The sequence below is a fragment of the Ambystoma mexicanum genome, chromosome 11, assembly GCF_040938575.1.
Source record: "Ambystoma mexicanum isolate Mex_15411 chromosome 11, UKY_AmexF1_1, whole genome shotgun sequence".
Classification (NCBI taxonomy): Eukaryota; Metazoa; Chordata; class Amphibia; order Caudata; family Ambystomatidae; genus Ambystoma; species Ambystoma mexicanum.
Window position 1 is genome coordinate 1,315,436,380 of NC_090934.1, and position 22,173 is coordinate 1,315,458,552.

Consider the following 22,173-nt stretch of genomic DNA (forward strand, 5'->3'; position numbering starts at 1 on the left):
TCCGAGCCGAGAGTTATTATAATTATTATTATTTATAACACACTTAATACTGAAGGTTTCTAAGCGCAAACCCAGGATTCTAACCTTTGTTGCTCTGCATCATCTTTTTTCCAAGACGAGCATGTTGCCACTGAGCTATACTACCCGTGCCCAGTTAAACGTGGTCAACTATGGGATAAAAGCAGGAGCACAGTCTTTATGAATTGCCGCTGGACAGCAGTCACCTTTACATACAGTGAGTTTGAGGGCTGCAAATATCTCTGCCATTTCCCCCTCAGTTACTAGGGAGAAAGTAAAATAACTCACTACAGATATTGTAGTATGATGAACCAACTAGAGGGCATAAGGCTGACTTCTTAACCTCAATATCGAATTGTAACTTATCCGTAAGGGAATCTTGGATACCATTACACCCCTCAATCTTTTTGTATTAATGCTGCAGGCTTAGTATCTGGATTCTCACACGGTCTGAGAATTTTAAATAGTTAAGCTGAGTCATTACAAGCTTCCTGAATCCTAGACTCAAAGAGGTTATTTTTAGCTTAAATGGTAGCCTCTTGATATGCCTTAGCCAATGACAAATAGGATACCTTATTACTCTCCGTGGGTAATCTTTGCCATAGCCCACTGACTTTTCTACTCGCTTTCTTGAGCGCATTAACATGTTCAGAAAACCACTGGTTCTTGGACGCAGAGATGGTAACAATCCAAAAACTTTCAGGTGCAAGAGTGTTAACTGCAATAAAAGATAATGATCAGCAAGCTGCTGGGTGGAATGAAAATAAGTGGCCTCATTGAGGTTTTAATAAGGTTGCGAAGATTACGCATAGAGACACTTTTTTTGATCGATAAACTCCTTTTTGAAATCCTTGGTTGGCCAAGATTTGGTACGTGTGGTATTGGCTTAGGGGCTACCCAGCAGGCCAACGACTTAAGTATAGGTTTGGAATTGGGGGGGCGCAAGAGAGCCTAATCAAGATAGCCGTGAGCCTGTGAGCTCACAGTGCCACGACAAACATTTGGAAAGAATCTGGCCATCTCCCTGACGGACTACTACATATAAAACCGTGGAGGGCTGGGGGAGGGTCCCCAGCATACCAGGACGAAACCCAGAGAGCCTAGGACCTTGGGTGCCGGAGATACAGGCAGTGAGGCGTGGGCTACCACACCACGGCAGGTCGCAGCCAAGGCTGCGGTGTGGCACACTGTAGAGACAGCACAAAGCGGGAGGAGACTCTGCGCGCCGAGTTGTAATCCGGAGGAGAGGAGAAAAAAACACGCACCAACGCTGGAAAGGCTGGGAATGGGGGTAGTTGTATGCCCACCGGAGCAGCAGACGGACTCGTATGGACCCGGCAGTGAAGCGCAAAGCACCCCGAGCAGGAAAAGACTTGCACTGGTAAATGGTCTGATCCCAGGCGGCCTGCGCCACTCACACTGAGGGACAGCAGCTGAGAGGACAGTCGGGCAGTATAAGCCACCCGCCCCCCCCCCCTCTGGGACTCCTCGGACCCTGGCATGGCCCGGCGCTGCATGCCCACGCAGACGTGACTGCAGGAGCAGCTAGGAGGCCGCTCTCCCAACCCGCTCCGGAGCTGAAGGATCTGTAGACGACTCTGCGCACGGAGAGCAGTCCCAGGCGCCTTCAACACGAATTGAGAGAACTTTTTGACTGCTCCCACCCAGAAACACGGAATACGTTTGAAGCATCAGACGTGCATGCATTGAGGCATGAACTCATCCCTCAGCAGCCGGCTCAGTGATGAGAGGAGGTACATACAGTGAATCTGCCTGGGGGAGGAAGTCTCGAGGAGAGGAGCCTATTCAACACTCTTCCCTTAACCCTGGGAGACTTTTACATGAAGGGTACCACCTAGTACCAACGGGGTGCAGCCTCTAGCCCTAGGGTGCGGAGGATCTCCCTCTCTGCAGCGACACAGGGGGAACTTAATGAGTGTGTGACATCATAGCAGTGGTGGTGAACCCAAGGATTGGTAACCACTGGGGCACATCATATTCAGCGTTTGGATAAGCAAACCGCGGCTTGGACCGGTTTCTGGCCACCTAAGGTACCTTTAATACGACACCGTTTCACAAGCCTAATTGAAATATCGGCTGGAGGCGACAGCTCCTCCCACCCACACACTGGTGCGTGCCTGGGACGTAGGCGGGAGGTGGACGGAACAGGCTGCGCACTGGAACTGCCGCACCAACGGTCTTCCGGAGTCGCTTGGTATGGCCAAAATACCTGGATAGAAGTGCTGAATCGAACATAGCAGCTGATGCAGCTTTCAGGAGCTGCCCAACAGCGTACTGGCCTCTACTAAACGTTGTGGGAGGCTCCAAACCTGAAGGGTTTAAAGGTCTTTGCTGACGGCCCAGAGCATTTACTGAATCCCCAAATGTAGTGTCCAGTTCAACTACATAGAGAACCGCCCCCACACACCCGCAGAGTACCCTTGGGCTCCCCCAACCCAACAAGTGGCAATCCGGACCGCCAGACAGATACTCTTCAATTCTAACATCTAGCTGGATGTGCTCAATTGTCATGGTGCAGGAACCCAAGCATCACGCTGCCACGCGGCACAGGGCTGTTAGAATCATGGCTACATACATCTGAATCAGCCGAGCGTCACCTACCTTGGGTACTAACACCCACGTAGAAGCAAGAATACGACTGACAGGGAGGGGTAAGCAACCTGCACAGGAATTAAGGCATTAACAAAGCAGCAGCGCCACTTCGGTGGAGAACTATAGTCTCACAGGATGGTCAAGGCAAATAAGGGAGGGAAACGGCAGACTAAACTCCACTTCGAGACCCCTTCTCAGTCCAATCACAACAAGGCCATGGACCCACAGGAGGAATGCACCCAGTCGACGGCTCAGGATACTTCAAAGGCATTTCGCGACATAAAGGAGATGTTCAATCAACTTCAGAACAGTATACAGTCCATAGACAGGAAGATGGACACTTTAACATGTAAGGTGGACCACATGCAGGTCCGCCTCGACAAGCACAGAGAAAGGCTGGACAAGGGAAGGATTGCAACGGTCGAGGATGAAATGACATCAACATCCATAGATATGACAAGTGAAGAGGGAACTAAAAGAATTAACCGAAAAACAGGACGATCTAGAATCAAGGTCCAGGAGAAATAACCTGCGGATAATTTGTGTATCTGAGGCTGTGGACCAGAGGAACACGAAACCCTTGATGGTGGAGATATTTAAGGAGGCACTGGTAGCAGATGGTTTCTCTGCCATCTTTATAGATAGTGGAGAGAGCACATAGAGTACCCAGTGGCAGAAAACCGATCCCAGGAAACACCCCACGGCCGATAATAGCACAAATGATAAATTACCGGGACAGAGACTCGGCCCTCCGAAGGGCTAGAGAAAAGGGAACCCTGACTGGGGGGATACGAGAAAACTCTTTCCAGATTTCTGTGACAAGGTCCAAGCATCACGCAGAACTTCTATAGATGTAAAGAAAAGGTTAATGGAGAGGGGTATCCAAAACCCCATGATGTTTCCAGCTAAATTATGTGTGGAACACGAGGAGCGCACATTGTTCTTCCATACTCCTGACGAGACCAACACATTCCGGGAACAACTACCACGAAACCCCATGCCCAGTGGCAACAATGAGTGAGGCCGCGCTTGAAATACTTATGAACTACCAGAGACTGTGGTCCGAGGATCGGAATGAATCGGCACCAGGTGGTCAGGGAATGGACTGTTCTCCGCAGTGGCACTGGGTCATGGTTGGGCTTCTAGCAGCCACTCAAGCAGAAGCAAAGTTATCAAGGAAACATGCTGACTGGTTGGGGTAGTCAGCTGGGGGAGGTGGGGTGCCAATTCATATAACCGACAGGTTGGGGTTGCCGGTAGGAGGGAGTGGGGGGTGGGAGGGGATACGACAAGAAGGAACCATTGGAAAGAGCATGAATCACACAACAGGACTAGATCACAGCAACATCCTGTGACACATGCCAAGCAGAAAATGGAGCATAGGTTATGGCTCTTTACCAAATCTGAGTCATGACAGGTCCCATTAAATATCTCACTTGGAATGTAAGGGGACCAAATTGCCCATCGAAATGCTGCAGGGTCCTTCTTTAACTGCAGCGTCACCACGTGGGAGTGGCTTTCCTACAGGAATCGAAATTTGCAAAGGGCTGGGGAGGTCACTGATATTTCTCCTCTCAATCATCCTATGCGAGGGGGGTGTGTATCCTCATCCACAGCGCAGTAATCTGATTACCACAGTGCAGTAGGGCTTAATCTGATTACCACAGTAAAGATCGGGAGGGGAGGGGCCCGTTAGTGAGTGGAACAATTCAGGGCTGACTATACACCTTCATTAATTACTATGGTCCGAATCAGGACACTGTGGCAACTCTGGAATGGCTCGATATTAAGGTTCACCACCTGGAGACATTATTTGGCCATGGGATTTCAATGCAGTATTGTATCTGACACTAGATCGCACTGTGGGTGCCCCCCATCATGCGACCAAGGGGACTAACAAGCTGAGGGGCATGTGCCACACATGGGAACCGGAAGATGCTTGGAGGCTCAAGAATCAAGGGGTAACACAATAAACTTTCCACTCATCTGTTCACGGCTCCGCATATCGCCTAGACTTTTTTCTGGTGTCCCAGGCACTAATGGGGGCTATCACAGAGGTGGTGATTCTGGCTCGCACACTCTCTGACCATACCCCGGTATTCATGAATATGGAATTTGTGGACCGGGGGTGGGTATGGGAGCCCTGGAGATTTAAAAGTGAGGCCCTGACGGACACTGCGTTTCGTGAAAGCTTAATGGGATCAATAGACTCCTTTTTTGATATTAACGTTGGGTCAGTAGAATCAGAGGGTTCCCTCTGGGAGAGCTTTAAATGCGTGATAGGGGTGGGGGTGGAGGGAGTGCATTTCGAGGGTAGTTGGAATGCTGAAACAAATCAGAAGGGAACTAGATGCCACAGAGAGACATACAGGCACACTACAAGCAGCCGGGCCGCAATGTCTTTCGCTCAACAAGCAGAAACAAAAAAATATTTAGAGCAATTTAAAACATCGGCACACAGAGGCCAACTGGCTGGGTGGAGGGCAGCGGTGAGGCAATATGGGGAGGGGCAGAAACCTGGTAGACATTTAGCGAGGGCTACGAAGCTTGATGTGCATGGAGAATGGGTTCTATCAATAACGGACACACAGGGAGTGGTGAGGTTCGATGACTTGGGGATAACACAAGAGTTCTACAATCTTTACAAGGAATTATATACCTCCCACACACACACCTCCCAGGCGGAGCTAGATAGTTACTTAGACCAGGTGGCCCTACATTGGTGTAGGGATGAGGCAAAGGAGGGATTGAACCACCAGATAGTCGCTGGATGAGGTTTTAATGGCTATCAAATCTCTGACCTCTGGGAAGTCCCCTGGACCAGATGGCTCTACGGCAGAAATTTATAAATATTAAGCTGCGAAAGTTTCCCCATACCTGCTACAAATCTACCATCAGAGTATCTGGGATGACAAACTCCCCGAGTCCATGAGGGAAACATTATTCACTGTACTGCTCAAACCAAGCAAACCGTCCAATGACTGCACATCGTACAGACCGATCCCCCTAATTGACCTAGATAATAAAATATTAGCGAAGATATTAGCTTCAAGGCTAGCATCCTTGATGGGCACAATGGTAAAAGCTGATCAGGCAGGATTCATCCCGGGTCGCTCCACCTATTTTGGGTTACGGAGAATGTTTGGCCTGATCTCGGCAGTGAAGCTGGAAGACCATATAGTTGTGGCGCTTCTAGATGCTACTTAAGCATTTGACTCGGTGGAATGGCGCTTCTTGTTTACAGTCCTGCAAAGAATGGGGCTGGGGGAACACTAGATGGCCATGGTGTCACTGCTATACGAGCTCCCTGTCGTCAATGTGCTCATATCCAAGATAGGGCTCAGCAGGGGCACCAGACAAGGGTGCCCCCTCTCACCATTACTATTTGCACTGTCAATTGAGCCACTGCCTGAAAGGATAAGAGAGGCCCACCTACACAGAAGGATCCAATTCTTAAATCATCAAGTGGTGATCTCACTTTATGCCGATCACATGGCATTATTTATTAAGGGCCCCAGACATAATCTGGATCCTATTATGGAGGATGTTCTCCAATTCGGTGTCTTCTCAATGCAGCGAAATCGGTCCTTTTTCCAATGACAGAGGGGGCGACACAATACGCAGATGGGTGAAGGTTTCAATGGCGCACAACTTATACCCGATACCTGGGGGTCAACATTGGCTGTGATGCGACCGCTCTAAACAACAACAATTATCAAAAGGTGCTAGATCAGACCAAGGACGCTGTTACTAGGTGGAGGAATCTGCCCCTTAATCTATACAGCAGGGGCTCCCTGATCAAAATGGTACTGTTGCCCAGGTTTCTATATGTATTTCTTAATGTCCCAATTATGATACCAACAGACTACTTCTGACAACTAAAATCCATACTTACACAGTTTTTGTTTTGTTGTTTGTGAAATGCCAATAAAAAGAAATACAAAAAAAAATATAGGTTTGGAATTTTCAGTTGGCCACATTATGCGGACATTGTTTTATAGGTTAGAGTCCCAGAACAGACAATGGTGTTTATTTTATTTTTATTTATTTTTGTAACGCCTAGACCCGTGGGGTATCACAGTGTGTGTTACAGAGTTGCAAGACAGCAAGTATAGTATGTACACACATTAAGTTATTTGAGATTAGGTAAACCTTTGTGTTGTGAAACTATGTCACAGGAAATGGTGGACAATTGGAGTAATCTCTCACTTTATGTTCTTCTTTTCATGACAATGTTTAGAGTTATAGATACCTTTTCAGTTGTAGAGACTGCCCACGTTTCTGTAGGCATTCGATCCAACCCGTACCTTGAAACCACATAAATAAGGACACCTTGTTTGAAAGTGAAACCTGCTGTGTCACATATGTCATTCCTCAACCTCTCTTCAGCTCACATTCTGAAGGTGTTTAAGGAGCTCTAAACACAATGTCTAGCATGCGGTGCGTCTCTCTGTGTCCTCTTTTTGAGTGAATTGCTCTGTCAGGGTTGCCTCCAACATACTTCTCTACACTACACCACACAGTCTTGTTTTTGGTGTCTACTATGATGAATCCAATGGGGTCATCACAGATTTGCCAGTGATAACTTCCTCCCATGTGGCCAGGGGACGGCAGCGGCTACCTGATCCTGACCATAGGGGATGAGGATGGATCACATGGGAGGAGAAAGCCACGGGGGGTGGTATAATGGCTTCATTGGATGAGGCGCAGTATCCCCACTTTTCCCACGAGGAAGATACCCCAATACCCAAATGGCCTACTACCATACATCTGTTGCCCCCTATAGGGAAAATAAGACCTTTCTGCAACACCCTTTAGGCCAAACTCCCACCCGTAACCTGAAGAGAGCAAGCTACAAGAAAAACCTTTTCAGTTGTAGTTTTCCTTCATCTAGAACTGATACTCCAAGGATCTATGTGATTTTAACGAATTTAATAACAGAGAATGAAATAATGAAACTTTTACAATGAAAAAATATTGATTTTTATTTTTAATTTTTATTTGGGTTGTTCCCCCATCCAATCCCCTATTTCCCTATGCTTTAAAACACACCCCAAACACCTTCACGCCCATTTTAACCCCTTACCACACTATATTATATGGGATACATTACTCACCGTAATCGTATTTCTGATGCTTGTATCTGCTTAGATTCACATGCTGTGCGTAGGCCGACATCTAGTGGAAGCTGCAGAGTATTACAATTTGTTTTTCGAAACTCGAAAATGGGCGTCAACACAGGGCGTGCCAGTAATACTATCCCTAGTGTGACGTCCACTGTACCATGATCCTTCACGCGTGTAGGACCCTCAGATTGTTTTTATTCTGACAAGAGCTAGCATGAGGAGTAGCGCGAGTACAGATTACCAAGAAGATAGATAGATAAGACTACAAGCATCCATGCGCCTTCTCTCAGAGGGGAGGAAGGGCGGGCGCATGTGAATCTAAGCAGATACAAGCATCAGAAATACGATTACGGTGAGTAATGTATCCCTTCTGAGGCTTGTGGAATCCGTTTAGATCACATGCTGTGCATAGATTAGCGAGCAGTGTTAGAAGGAGGTGGGATGTGAGAAGGGTCATGAGCAAACAGGTGTCTTCGAACCGCTTTTCCCACTTGAGTATCTGTCTTGGAATGAGTGTCAATGCAGTAGTGCTGAGTAAAAGTGTGAATAGAGCTCCAATATTGTATCTGACACTAGATCGCACTGTGGGTCCCCCCCATAGCTGCTTTGCAAATAGTGTTAAGGGGTACATTTGCAATGAAAGCCAGAGTGGCCCCAGTGCCTCTTGTAGAGTGAGCACTTGGCGTAAAAGGCAGAGTTCTTTCAGAAAGGGAGTAACATAGCTGGATACAATGGACTATCCACTTCGAGATGGCACCTTTAGAGACGCGATCTCCCTCTCTGCCTGTAGCTACGGAGACAAACAGTTTCTGTTTTCCTTAGCGGCCTGGTCTTGTCTACATAGTAGAGGACCGCTCTTCGCACATCTAGAGTGTGTAGTTTCACCACCGCAGAGCTTTTGGGTTCTTGGAAGAAGGCCGGAAGCTCAATGGTCTGGTTAACGTGGAATTTTGAAATTAACTTGGGTGAGAACCTATTTTGTTTTCGTAGAACCAGTTTATCCTTATGAACAGTAAAGAAAGGATCTGCACTGACAGAGCCTGAATTTCACTGACCCTTCTTATGGATGTAATGGCTACTAAGAAGGCAGTTTTATAGGTCAGGTGTTTGAGACTGGCTTTATGCATGGGTTCAAAGGGAGGGCCCATGAGTTTAGCAAGCACCACATTAAGGTCCCATCCTGGTGGTGAGTTAGACATTGGAGGTTGGAGTCTCTTTACCCCTTCCAGGAAGGCTCTAACCATTGGTACTTTCCACCACAAAACCTTGTTATGGGAGGTGGTGTAGGCTGACAGCGCCGCCGGGTGTACCTTGAGTGAGTTAAATGCCAACCCTGCATCCAGCAGGTGGAGCATGTAGGTGACAATATTGGAAGGAGTGCAATCAACCAGGTTGATTTGCTTATTCTGGCACCAGATAACAAATCTCTTCCATTTATCAAATTAACAGTGCCTCGCATTTGGTTTCCTAGATTCCTTTAGGATGTCCATGCACCTTTGTGGTAAGTTGAGATGGCCAAACTCTATCACTTCAGGAGACATGCTGCCAAGTTCATTGAGCCGGGTGGAGGATGCACTGTTTGACCTTGGTGCTGGGATAGTAGGTTGTGCCAGCACAGGAGTCTGATGGTTTCGCACACTGCTAGTCTGCGTAGGTGTGGGAACCACGGTTGCCTCGCCCACATGGGAGCAACTAGGATGAGCGTCATTGATTCCCTGTGCATCTTGTTGACCACCGTCCTCATGAGAGGGGTTGGTGGAAAAGCATAGGCAAACATCCCTGACCAGTTCATCCACAGGGCGTTCCCCTTGGAGTCTGGCTGAGGGAACCTGGATGCGAATCCAGGTCATTGCATGTTTTCGCTTGTGGCGAATAGGTCTATAGTGGGGAAACCCCACTGTGAGAAGATGTCTTCTAGGACTTCTCTGTGTAGACACCATTCGTGTTCTTCTGGGAGGGGATCTCTGCTTAAAGCGTCTGCTAGTGAATTGAGATCCCCTGGAACATGTTGAGATGACAGGTAAATGTTCCGTCTGAGTGCCCATGTCCAAATTTTCTGGGCAAGCCTGGACAGATTTGGCGAACGAGTCCCTCCCTGTTTGTTTATGTAAAACATTGCTGTCGTACTGTCTGTTAGGATCTGTACTGACAGGTTCAACAGGTGGGGTTCGAATGCCTGAAGCGCTCTGAGACCCCAAGCTGTGTGGTGGAGGAGGGATGCGTCTGCAGTGACTACAGCTTGTACCTCCGGATCGTAAAAGGGTTTCCCCTTTGACAGGTTCTCTTGTCCACCAGTGACTACTTTGTACAAGTGTTGGCGAAATGACCACTAGATCGTCCCACTGACCACTTGCCTGAGACCACTGTTTCGCCAACCATTCTTGCATGGGTCGCATGCGCAGGTGTGCGTGGGGGACCAGGTAAATACAGGACGCCATCATGCCTAGCAAACGCATCGCTTTGCGCACCCTTATCTGGCGACCGGGCTGATATAGAGGAATCTGCAGTAATAGATTCCGAAATCTTTCCTCTGATGGAAAGGCCAACCCCTCTTGAGTGTTTAGTACAGCTCCTAGGAACTGCTTGGAGGTGCTTGGCACCAGGCTTGATTTTTTCTCGTTGATAGAGAAACCCAATTCGAAGAGGTTGTCGATCGTTCTTTGGATGTTTGATCTGCAAATTACTGGGGTCTCCCCCGTGATGAGCCAGTCGTCTAGGTAAGGTACTGGGATTGCCTCCCTGTGTAGGTGTGCCGCCGCCACCATCAGTACCTTGGTGAACACCCTTGGAGCCGAGGCTATACCGAAAGGCAGCACCTTGAACTGATAGTGCTGACTGTCCACCTTGAAGTGCAAGAATCTTCTGTGCGCTGCCAACATGGAAATATGAAAATAGGCATCTTTCATGTCCAATGTTGCCATGTAATCCCCCCTTTTTAGGAGGGGGGATTACTTCTTAGAGAGTAGTCATGCGAAATTTTTGGGGCTTGACATACTTGTTTGCAGGGCGCAAGTCTAATACTGGGCGCATTGTCAAATCTTTTTTTGGCACAAGGAAGTAAGTCGAATGTTTACCTGGTTGCCCGGGACGAGTTCTATTGCGTCCTTTGCGAGAAGATTGACGATTTCTTCTGGTGGTCCAGTGAATGTATCTTGACGTGGAGGGTGGTTCCGGGGGCGCTCTAGCAGTTCGATGCAGTATCCTGTGGACACTGTGGACAGCACCCATTTGTCCGATGTGATCCCTTCCCATGCTTGGGTGAAGTTGGAAATGCGACCCCCTACTGGGGATGCGTGGGAAGTGACCTGAGCAGAACGTCACTGCTTTGCGGGAGGCGTTCTGCCTCTGCCAGGGCTGCCTCTACCTCTACCTCTACCTCTACCTCTACCACGGCCCCTCTTCTTACCTCTGCCGTAACTTTGGGTAGTCTGCTGGTTGCCACCCCATGATGTACCCTGTCCCTGTGCATAATTGGAGCCCCTCTGGGAATTATGGCCGCGTGAGCGACGAAAATTACTATTCCCTCTTTGATAAGTGGGCTTATTCGTCAATTGTCCCAGGGATGTTAGAGTATCATACCCGTCTTTGGCAGTTTTCAGTGCGTCCTCTACCGCTTTGCCAAACAAGACATTCTTTCCACCGGAATGTCAATAAGGGTTGCATGGGTCTCAGGTTTAAACCCTGACTGTCTTAACCAAGCGTGCCTTTTAATGACAGTGCTCTCTGCTATGGACCTGGGGTGCAGAAGTTGAATGTGTAGACTTTTTCGGCTGTTTGTGTCCTTTCCCATGAGTGGAAGAGTGTTTCCCTGACGGTTTGGCCTTATCGGAATCTTTTGACGCCTGGCGTCGAGATTCGGGGGTACTCTCTCTCTTGAGTACGCACATCGGGACTCGGAGGCAGACGCCAAACAGTCTGCTGGAGCCGATTTTGGGTGTGCGGCTTGGGGATGGAGGTCGGATTCGTCTTCTGATGAACGTACCTCTGTTACTTTAGGGAGTGAGGCACTCTTGGCAACTGTGGATGGTTGCCGTGTGTCATGCGGAAATCTCGACCTGAAACACCCAGGGGACACCGATTCGGTGGACCGCTCTCTTTGTGCCTCTTTCTTCCGCTGAACTCGACATGCGTGTCGAGTCCCGGTTGGCCTTAGTATTCTTAGGTTTAGAAGAAGATTGGGTAGCGCTCGTGTCGCCGGGTGTGTACCCCATAACTGCCCTGCCAGACAATCCTCCAAAGTCAGGGACTAGCGCTTGGGTGTCTTTAGACACCCCTGTGCCCTCGCCGTCCGAAAGGGCGGCGTGGCTGCCATCACTGAAAGCACCCACCGCTTCCATGGCCTCGAGCTGCCTGGTGTGGTGGGCCCAATGTTTAGTGGAGCGGTCCTTGAGTGTTTTTGCTTTAAAAAGCCTACACGCTCTGCAGTTAGCTTCAGGGTGGTCTCTCGGCAAGCAGAGATGACAGGTGGCGTGTTTGTCAACCCAGGGGTACTCTCCATATATCACCTTATGGCAGCGGGCTATTGTGTGCAGGAAATTAAAGTAGTGTGCAGGAAAATAAAGAGTGTAGAATATGTTTCCACCCCCCACTCTCCCTACTTGCAGGGCCGAGGCCAGAGGCCTTCCGAGGCCCAAAGTCTGTCGTGCAGCTCTCGACTGTTCGTTCTTCGGACCGGTGTCGATCTTCGATGTCTAGACGTGGGAGTGAAAGAAGGGGGAAATTAATATTGATTTTTGGCAAAATGGCTTCAAGCCAGGAAACTCCGCGCAATGCTTCCGACAAGTATGGCGGAAAAAACAATCTGAGGGTCCTACAGGCATGAGGGATCATGGGTACAGTGGACGTCACACTAGGGATAGTATTACTGGCACGCCCTGTGTCGACGCCCATTTTCGAGTTTCGAAAAACAAACTAATACTCCGCAGCTTCCACTAGATGTCGGCCTATGCACAGCATGTGATCTAAGCAGATTCCACAAGCCTCAAATATATATATAAAACGAAAGTATTTCTTCGTTATTAAAAGGTTTGTTATGAAATTCATTCACTGTTTTTTATTCAGTAAAATCACTGGATACCATCCTCCATATGAAATCATTAAGAAAGACTCTCCAAGTATTTTGCATCAGAAAGCATCAATGGACTTCAATTCCCACAACCACCTAAGTTCTTAGACAAGGAGGATGAAGGAATTGATGCAGAACAAGAGCGTCAAGCGTAATGAATGTGCTAGTTGTTAGAGGGAAACACCTGTGCGTAGGACCTTTAAAAATGGTCACCGAACTGTGAGGAGGAGCTCAGGAGAAGACATTGCATCGCCATTGGAAGCAGACAGAAGCTAGAGGCACAGGTTAGTGTGCGGAAGCTAGAGGAGAGAGCCGGTGTGACGGAGCAAAGAAGCTTGGCAGCCAAAAAGGAAAGTAACGTGGTGCGAATGAGGAGTGCCGTGGTGGTGCCAGAAAACGCGAGAGGATTCCTGGGTGTCCGGCAGCAAGAAAAGCAGCGTTATCCTTAACTGGGGCCAAGAGTAATGCAGCAAGCAGAAGCGGAGCCAGAGAGAGCCTTGAGAAACGTCAGAGATGGCCAGAGTGGATAGCAGGCAGCGAACATATGCCGCGTAAGCGTGAGCAAGCCCAAAAACACCACAGAGAACCGGTGAGTCTGCCACAGCAGAGTGGAGATCCTGGGGTGTTTCAGCAACCGCCCCAAAGAGAATTTGAACATTGTAAAGTTGCAGAAACTTAATTAATAAGAAGACTGCTGGTGAACTAAAAGGGCAGAGTGCCAAAGTGAAACCCAGCAAGAAGTGAATGCAAATGTAGGGAACAGCATATATATGAACTATAAAAGCAAATAGATATACCAAGCCAAGAATGATATATGCTACTTGAAAGTAAAGAGGAACTATAATATACAAGAAGTCTTGGGAAGCATGCACAAGGCAGTTAAAGTAGAAGATGAGAAGTCCTTGCATGGGAGTATAGCAGGCAGTTTTGAGTACACGAGAAGTACCTGCAGGAGAGTACGGCAAGCAATTGAAAGTGCATGAAGAGTCCTGGAAGGGGAGTATATCAGGCAAATTGGAAACCAACAATGAGTGTCGAGCAGAAACAGTATTTGTTAAACCAAGCAGGAGCTTGTTTTTTAAAGAAGAACTTACAAAGCTGAACAGGTTAAGGAACCTGGGATTGGTAACCCTAGGTCTCCTGGGGGCAACCAGACGTGGTCTCCCTCTCACTGTGCTTAGAGAGGCATCAGCTTCACCTCACTGATGATCCCCAACAAGGGTGAAACACGTGTATGGGGTTGCTGGTGGTACTCTCGTTCAGATTGGAGTTGCCATTGTATTTCGGTGCTGGATTGCCCCTGGGCAGGACAAAGAGTGATATGCAAATGGATATTTCCCATCTGTGAAAGGCACAGTGAGTAAAAGCAGTGGCTGCGAACTCTCAAGTGGTTAATAACCACTGAACAGGTTATCATGTCTGTTCTTGCGAGAGAGGGGCGCCCGCTACCTTTGTATAACTGTTTGTATAACAGGACTGTTGTGGGCCACGAAAAAGACACCAAGAACTGTTAGGGCCATAGACATGTGTGATACCAGTAAAGAATCCAGGGGAAGGGAATCCCCCTCAGCAACTAAAGTCTGTTTTAATTTTCTCTGGCCTCCTCTTCTCACTACTCTAGGTTCCTGTGGTCTTGCACAGGATCTCCTCATAAACACTGCTGCTGAGTGGCTCAGGGTTTGGCATCCACGAAATGCCATCAGTCAAACCCATCTTCCAGGATTCTCTGTGTCTCAGCGTTCCTCGGACTCTGAGGCGACAGACCGATTGTTATTGCATACAATGAATCCTTCTACTTTGCTTTATGGACCCCTTTTTCCAGCCACAGGCCTTGTCGCATGGATATACAAAGTGGAAAAAAAGATCCAGAATACTTTTGTCCCTATATTTTGAGTGAATCCCAGATGATCACAAATCACTATTCAGCATGGCTATTCGATGTTAATTGGGAAAGTACTGGCTCAGTTTGGTGTATTTTTACAGTAACTTTTCAAGTCCAATGGTATATTTATTTGAGGTTCTATAAAATATAATGGGACTTTTACTATAACCGCAGACAAATGTTACTTTCTGAGGAAACAGGAACTTGAGAACCATACAAGAGAAGCAAAAAATGAAAACATTTCATGAAACCGATTATCTGGTCCTGTGTAGATACTGTCTGTGGCATTCCTTTAATCACTGAATAGATAATCTAGTACGCATGAATTGAGATGGCCTTGCGAAAATAAAGAAGTAATTGGACTTTCTACTTTGAACAAACGTGAAATAGGACTGCCCAACGGGATGCCGCAAATGTGTAGCTCAATTACATTACAGCATGGGATACTGAAGCAAAGAACAAGTTACTCTCTTACCTGGTAACATTCTTTCGATGGGATGGTCCGACGACGTATTCCATATCTATGACATTAATCACCACAGCTGTGCTGCTTCGGAAACTCTTTCGGCGTCTGCGTCCTGCGTCGATGACGTTGATACGCCGTCTTCGAGGACCTCCGACGTCACCGGATGTTATAAGTAGGACGCACGACGCCCGTAGCCTCAGTTGTAGTTTTTTCCCCAGAACGTGTGGGACCAAACTACTGCCAGTATGACCATAGAAAGCCTTGCCGAAACGTAAGCTGCAATCGCATAAGAAATTCTGTAGCGGGGAAGGCAGGGAGGGAGCAATATGGAATACGTCGTCGGACCATCCCATCGAAAGAACAATACCAGGTAAGAGAGTAACTTGTTCTTCGAGGGGATTGGGTCCTCCGACGTATTCCATATCTATGACAGACTCCCAAAGCAGAACCAACATAAGGAGGTGGGAAAAGAATTTAGAACATAGAAATTTAGAATGCCCAATCAGATTGCAGAATAATGGACCGCCTTGCCAAAGGCCAGATCCTGCCCACGGATAGAATCGAGGGAGTACAGACGTACAAAAGCATGGACCGAAGCCCAGGTGGCTGCATCAGAGAGGTTACGAATAGGAACACCCCTCTGCAGGGCAGTAGAGGCAGCCATACCCCTGGTAGAATGGGCCCGCAAGCCTACCGGAGGGTCCTTACCCGCCAAGCGGTAACATTCAGAAATTGCCAAGATAATCCATCGAGACAAAGTCTGCTTAGTAACAGCTTGTCCCAAACGCCTTCCAGCGTAACCAATAAAGAGTTGATCGTCCACTCTGACCCGGGGCATGCGTGAAATATAAAAGCTTAAAGCTCTCCTAGGATCCAGCCTGTGGAGCCTCTCCTCTTCCTTACGAGCTTGCAGAGGAGGATGAAATGCTAGAAGAACAACCTTCTGGCCTACATGAAATTCCGACACCACCTTCGGAAGAAAGGAAGGACAAACTCTAAGGACAACCCTGTCCTTATGAAACACAGTGAAGGGTGGCTTAACTGAAAGTGCCTGTAACTCACTCACTCTGCGAGCTGAAGTGACCGCAACTAAGAATACAGTTTTAAGAGTTAACAGTCTCAAAGGGCAAGCATGTAAAGGCTCAAACGGAGCACCCATTACAAACTGGAGAACAAGGTTCAAATCCCAACCGGGCACCTGGAAAGGTGACGGAGGGAACACATTAGTAAGCCCTTTTAGAAACTGAGAAATTAAAGGAATTTTAAAATAGGAACACTCCTCAGATGAGCGCTTAAATATGGACAGCGCTGCCAGGTAACCTTTAACAGTACCCACTTGCAAGCCCCTGCGGGCTAAAAAAAGCAAAAAAGACAGAACCACAGGAATGTCACATAAAGGATCCACATTCTTAACCCTGCACCAGTCGCAGAACTTTCTCCAACGGCAACGATACAGGGACTTTGTCGCCGGCCGTCTGGACGAAAGCAACACCTCCATCAAGTCTTCAGGGAAGTCCCAATCCCTATACCTCAACCTTTCAGAAGCCAAGCGTGAAGGTTGAGGGATCTGACCTCTGGATGGAGAACCTGACCCCCCCTCCGGTGAGAGCAGATCGTCTTGGTAGGGAAGACGACATGGAGGGCAGATGGACAAGTAGAGAAGGTCCGGGTACCACATCCTCCTGGCCCAAGCCGGAGCAATGAGGATCATCCGGGAACCGAAACTCCGTAACCTCAGCAGCACTTGCGGGAGGACGGGGACTGGAGGAAATGCGTACAGCAGTGGGAATGACCACACCACCACGAACGCGTCTCCTAGGGCTCCTCTTGGAGGGAATTCCCGCGAGCAGAACCTTTCGCACTTCCGGTTGACACTGGAGGCAAAGAGATCCACATGAGGGGTCCCCCAAAGGGCAAAGATCTCCAGGAGAATCTCCTGAGCCAACTCCCACTCGTGAGAGATCGCGCTCTGCCTGCTCAGAGCGTCCGCCGTCTCGTTGTCGTCTCCGGCCAGATAAACTGCCGAGATCAAAATTTCCTGCTTGATTGCCCAGAACCAGAGCTGCATCGCCTCCCTGCACAGAGGAAGTGACCCTGCTCCCCCCCCCTTTTTGTTGAGGTAGTGCATGGCCACTGTGTTGTCCGTTAGGATCAGGACATTCTTTCTTCACACAGTCGGCAGAAAAGCCTTCAGGGCAAACCTGACGGCCCTCAGCTCCAACAGATTGATATGGAGTCTGGACTCCGACGGAGACCAACGACCGCTGACTGTCAGGTCGTTGACATGAGCTCCCCATCCCATGAGTGATGCGTTCGTCACGATCATCACTTCCGGCCAGGCTAGCCAAAATGGAGCCCCCTTCATCAGATTGCCTTCGACGGCCCACCACAGAATGTCTCAGGCGACCGAGGGCGGCACCTGAACGGGGTCCGTCATCCTGTCGGAGGACTGTGACCACTGGAGTTTGAGAGCCCATTGCAAAGATCTCATCCGTAACCTGGCCTCTGCCACCAGAAGAATGCAGGATGCATGAGGCCGAGCAACCTCAAAAACACGAACGCTGGGAGACTCTGGGCATGTTGAAACTTGTGCACCATCTGCTGAATGTGATGAGCCTTCATCTGGGGAGGAAAACACTGCCCGAGGGACGTGTCGAGCACTGCTCCAATGTACTGGAGCCGCTGTGTTGGCATCAAGTGGGACTTCTTTAAGTTGAGGGAGAAGCCCAGCTTGTGGAGGGAGTGGCATCTGACGGACAGATGATCCAATCGTCCAGGTAGGGGTAGATGTGAATCCCCCCTTTCCTGAGATGCAATGCCACCACTACCATGAGCTTGGTGAAGACCCTCGGGGCGGAGTTCAATCCGAACAGCAGGACCCGAAACTGAAAGTGTGAGTCACCAACCGCGAACCTCAGGTACTTCTTGTGCTTTGGATGGATTGGCACATGAAAATAAGCATCCTTGAGGTCGAAAGACACCACCCAGTCCTGAAGTTGAAGGGCCTGGAGGACTTGAGAAAGAGTAACTATCTTGAACTTGTCCTTCCTGAGGAGTTTGTTCAAACCGCGCAAGTCCATGATGAGTCTCAATCCCCAGTCTTTCTTTGAAATCAAAAAATAAGGGGAATACCATCCCTTGTTCCTCTCCGCTACAAGCACCAGTTCTAGGGTGCCTTTCTCCAGCAGGGCTTGAATTTCCTGCGCAAGGAGCGGATCTGGACTCTTCAAAGAGAGATTCCCTGGTGGATTGTCGTGAGGCCTCTGCCAAAAGGGAAGACAGTAACCGTGGGCTATAATCGCCAGCACCCACACATCTGAAGTAATGGCACGCCATTCTACAAGATGCTGCTACAGCCTTCCCCCAACCGGCGAACCATGGGACATGGCCTCAATACTGAGCTGAAGCAGCTGCGGCGTTGCCTGAGGGCAAAGAGGCAACTGCCCGAGCGGCCTTCACACCTCGAGTACCTTGTTTTCCACCTCTGACACTCCTACGGTGGCCCCTTTGACTAGCAGCTCCTCTCGTTTACTAAAGAATGAGTAATAATAAAAGGAACCTCCCCTCCATTGCTGTCCCCAAGGACGAAAAGGCGGAGGTTGTCGAACTGCAGTGCTCAACGACTTTGCTGCAGTTTTTGAGGTCTGCAACCTCTCAAGGCTCTCGTCAGCCTTGCTGCCAAAAAGATGTACATCATCAAAGGGCATGTTGAGGAGCCGGGCTTGAACATCAGGAGCAAACCCCGACTTCCGCAACCATGCAAACCTGCATATTACGGTGCTCGCCCCCATGGCGCGGCTGACGCAATCTGCCATGTACAGACCCGACTGAACGGCCTCACACATGGCATCCTTGCCATCCTGTATCATATCAAGAAAACCATCCCGTTCGTCCCCTTCGGGAATATGTTCAGCCGCTAAAGAAACACAGTTCCACAGAGTGTGCGTGAAACGTGACAAGGCACATACGGAGTTGGCCGCCTGAAAAGCCATACCCCCTGAAGAAAACACTTTCTTCGCCCAACCATCAAAACGCTTGTCGTCCCTACCAGGAGGGATGGTAGTATACAACGCCTGCTTTGCTGGGGCCGTAGCTGCCTGCACCACCAAACTCTCCAGAGTGGGGTGCATGGTCAAGCAGTAGGGGTCGCTACTGGCTGGGCGGTATTTTCACGGCAAAGACTTGCCCACTGCCGGGAGACTCTCTGGAGCAGTCCAAGCCACCACCACCCTCCTTTGCAGAGCCATATGGAACGGCAGTACCGGGTCAGTTGGTTGACCTTGATCGAGGATATCCGTCAGGTCATCCTGCAGAAAATCCCCTGGTGGAGCAGATCACCCCAAGTACTCGGTGACCCTCGACATAAGGCGCCGGTCCAACTCCGGAGAGGTGACTAGACCACTGGCGTCGTGCAGCGAGTGACGCAGGTACTCAATCTGGCTATGTCCAGCGATAATCTCGTCTGGTACCGTATCAGGAACCATCCCATCTTCAGAACCCTCATCCACCTCAGAAATATAATCCAGATGGTGGAAAGTGGGCACAGAATGGGGGACAGACATATTTGGCCTTGGCCAGCGCCATTCTAGGGGGTTCCACCGTGCCACGGGGTACCTCCGACAAAACAGCCTCGAAAGGCGTCGAGTGAATCGACGTCGAGTGCGGCGCCGACGGCTTCGACACAGGCCATGAGGGTGGAGCCCCGAGAATGTCCTTCGACAGCCAGGGCGCCGATGTTGTCGACGACTTCCTCGGAGGCGGAGCCTCGAGAGAGTCCCTTGACGACCTTGGTGCCACAGGCGTTGACGTCTTCTTCGACGACTTCACAGGTGCACATGGGCTCGAGCGCGACGAGGACCGGGACCTGGAACATGCATGACAAAAACGATTCCTCTTGTCCGAGTGGGACCTTTCCCGCGAATCGTGCCGACCACCCGAGCCCGAAGGCGTACGAGCGGTGTCTCTAGTACAGTCACGCCCGACCCCACTCGGAGGCGCGGATGGACCGGTGCCCTGCGATTCAAGAATCGCCAACATTTTCTTACCGAAGGATGCCCATTCCTCTGGAGTCGCATGCTTGGTGGGATAAGCAACACGCCGACGGATGGAGTCCTCGGACGAGGAAGGCGACCGATGATGGCGCTTCCGGGAGTGCCTCGAAAAGGCAGAGAAGTGGCAGGACCCACTCTGGGACCGAGACCCCCGTAGACTTATGACAACGATGCGGAGAGTCGCCCCTCGAATCGTCCATCGAAAGCCCAGTGGAACTTCGACTTCCGGGGCTTGGACCCCTTACCGACTGACAGCTTATTCTTACACTCCCGCAAGGCCTTGGACGTAAGCGACTGGCAGTCGACACAATCATCCGTGTCGTGGGCCTCCCCGAGGCACCAGAGGCAGGCATTGTGCGAGTCAGTCACTGACATCTTGGACCCGCAGTCCCCACACTTCTTGAAGCCCGGACGCAGGGTGAAAGAAGAGGAAGACATCCCAATAACTTCACAAATGAACAGGTTCGAAGAACCGAAAGAACACAAACTCCAAAGAGTCGAGGCACGCCGAGATCTCCAAAGTGAACACGTTCGTGGAAAAACGGAACTGAGGCTACGGGCGTCGTGTGTCCTACTTATAACATCCGGTGGCGTCGGCCGTCAGAGGAGGTCCTCGAAGACGGGGTATCGACGTGATTGACACAGGACGCAGAAAGATTTTCCTAAGCAGCACAGCTGTGGTTATTACTGTCATAGATATGGAATACGTCGGAGGACCCAATCCCCCCGAAATATACATTTACAGTAAAAAAACGTGCAACATTGAAGATGGCTGCCAAAGTCTCTACAAGGAAGGAGCATGTCCTGGGGTTGCTAAGGCATTCATGCCCTCACATATTTATAAGCAGAGCACGAAAGGACATTCTGACCGTTGTCTCCCTTTGCCTTAAATCCCTCTCACAATTTCCCCATAATGGAAGGCTCCCAGAAAAAGAAGAGGAGATTAAGAAGGCAGCACAGAGAGGGCTAATTCTGCAAAACCTTCCCCGCAACAGGAGGTAAAGATGAAGTTATTAAAATTACCTTTTTCTTGAAAAAGCTTTTCCTCTTGCCGCTGATGCTGAGGTTTGTAGGGTGCTGCGCCACAGCTGAGAGCTTCAGCCACAAATCCATCAAGAAAAGACAGTGAAGCATCTACCTAGATCACATCAGAGTAAAGAAAATATTACAAAAATACATCATTTTAGGGAGCTTATATACTGATTAACAAGGTATGAATGAATGAATGAATGAATTAATTAATTAATTAATTATTACAATGAATAGTGTGGTTAAAGTGTCTCTCTTGGGTGTTAAAGTATTTGTGATCTGGAGAACTGCAAAACAAGGAGAGGAAACAACAGAAAAGGATGATGGGAAAACATTAACCAAAACATATTACCAGGAACAGAAAGATTTTCTACTGTTTAAAGAATTGGTGCAGATTGGCTATGAACAGAAAGTATGGAGACCTCTCTTGCATACTATGATGCTACAGTAGGCCAAGGAGCTTTTGTCAATCCTTAAAGAATTTGAGGGAAAAAACACTTGTAAACCAGCACACAAAGACACTGCCTGGTGCGAATTGATTAATGAGGAATTCTCCTCCAAAATCTATTGCCATCAACAAGCTATTCTAGCCAAACAGCTGTCTCTCCACAACCGTACCACCTCCGCCCCCATTGCCCCTGCCACTAAAAACTCAGTCTTTTGCTCAATTCGAATTCAGACAGTGCTCTGAATCCCAAATCTATAAGATTGTGGTTGATCTCAAACCCACTGCCCGCCAAGGAGATAGCTGCCCCACTACCATCTTTAAGCATTGCATGTCAGTTTGGCTCTGTGGGTCACCAAACTGGCCAACTTATTATTTGCAGAAAATAGCGTTAATACCTCACTCAAACAAGCCTGGATCACTCCGCTTTTGAAAAAAATAATTGTGGCCCTTACATTCACAAACACTACCGGCCCAT

The 22,173-nt window shown here is 49.0% G+C and overlaps 1 protein-coding gene across 4 annotated transcripts in view; it reads right to left on the reverse strand.

The window, feature by feature from the left end:
- The window catches only part of AP4E1 (adaptor related protein complex 4 subunit epsilon 1), an 822,644-nt gene that overhangs the window by 316,730 nt on the left and 483,741 nt on the right, over positions 1 to 22,173 (reverse strand). For all 4 annotated transcript variants that reach the window (XM_069624813.1, XM_069624815.1, XM_069624816.1 and 1 more), the window contains one exon: positions 21,245 to 21,359. In XM_069624813.1, the coding sequence (XP_069480914.1) occupies positions 21,245 to 21,359 (115 nt within the window). The remainder of the gene's footprint in view (positions 1 to 21,244; positions 21,360 to 22,173) is intronic.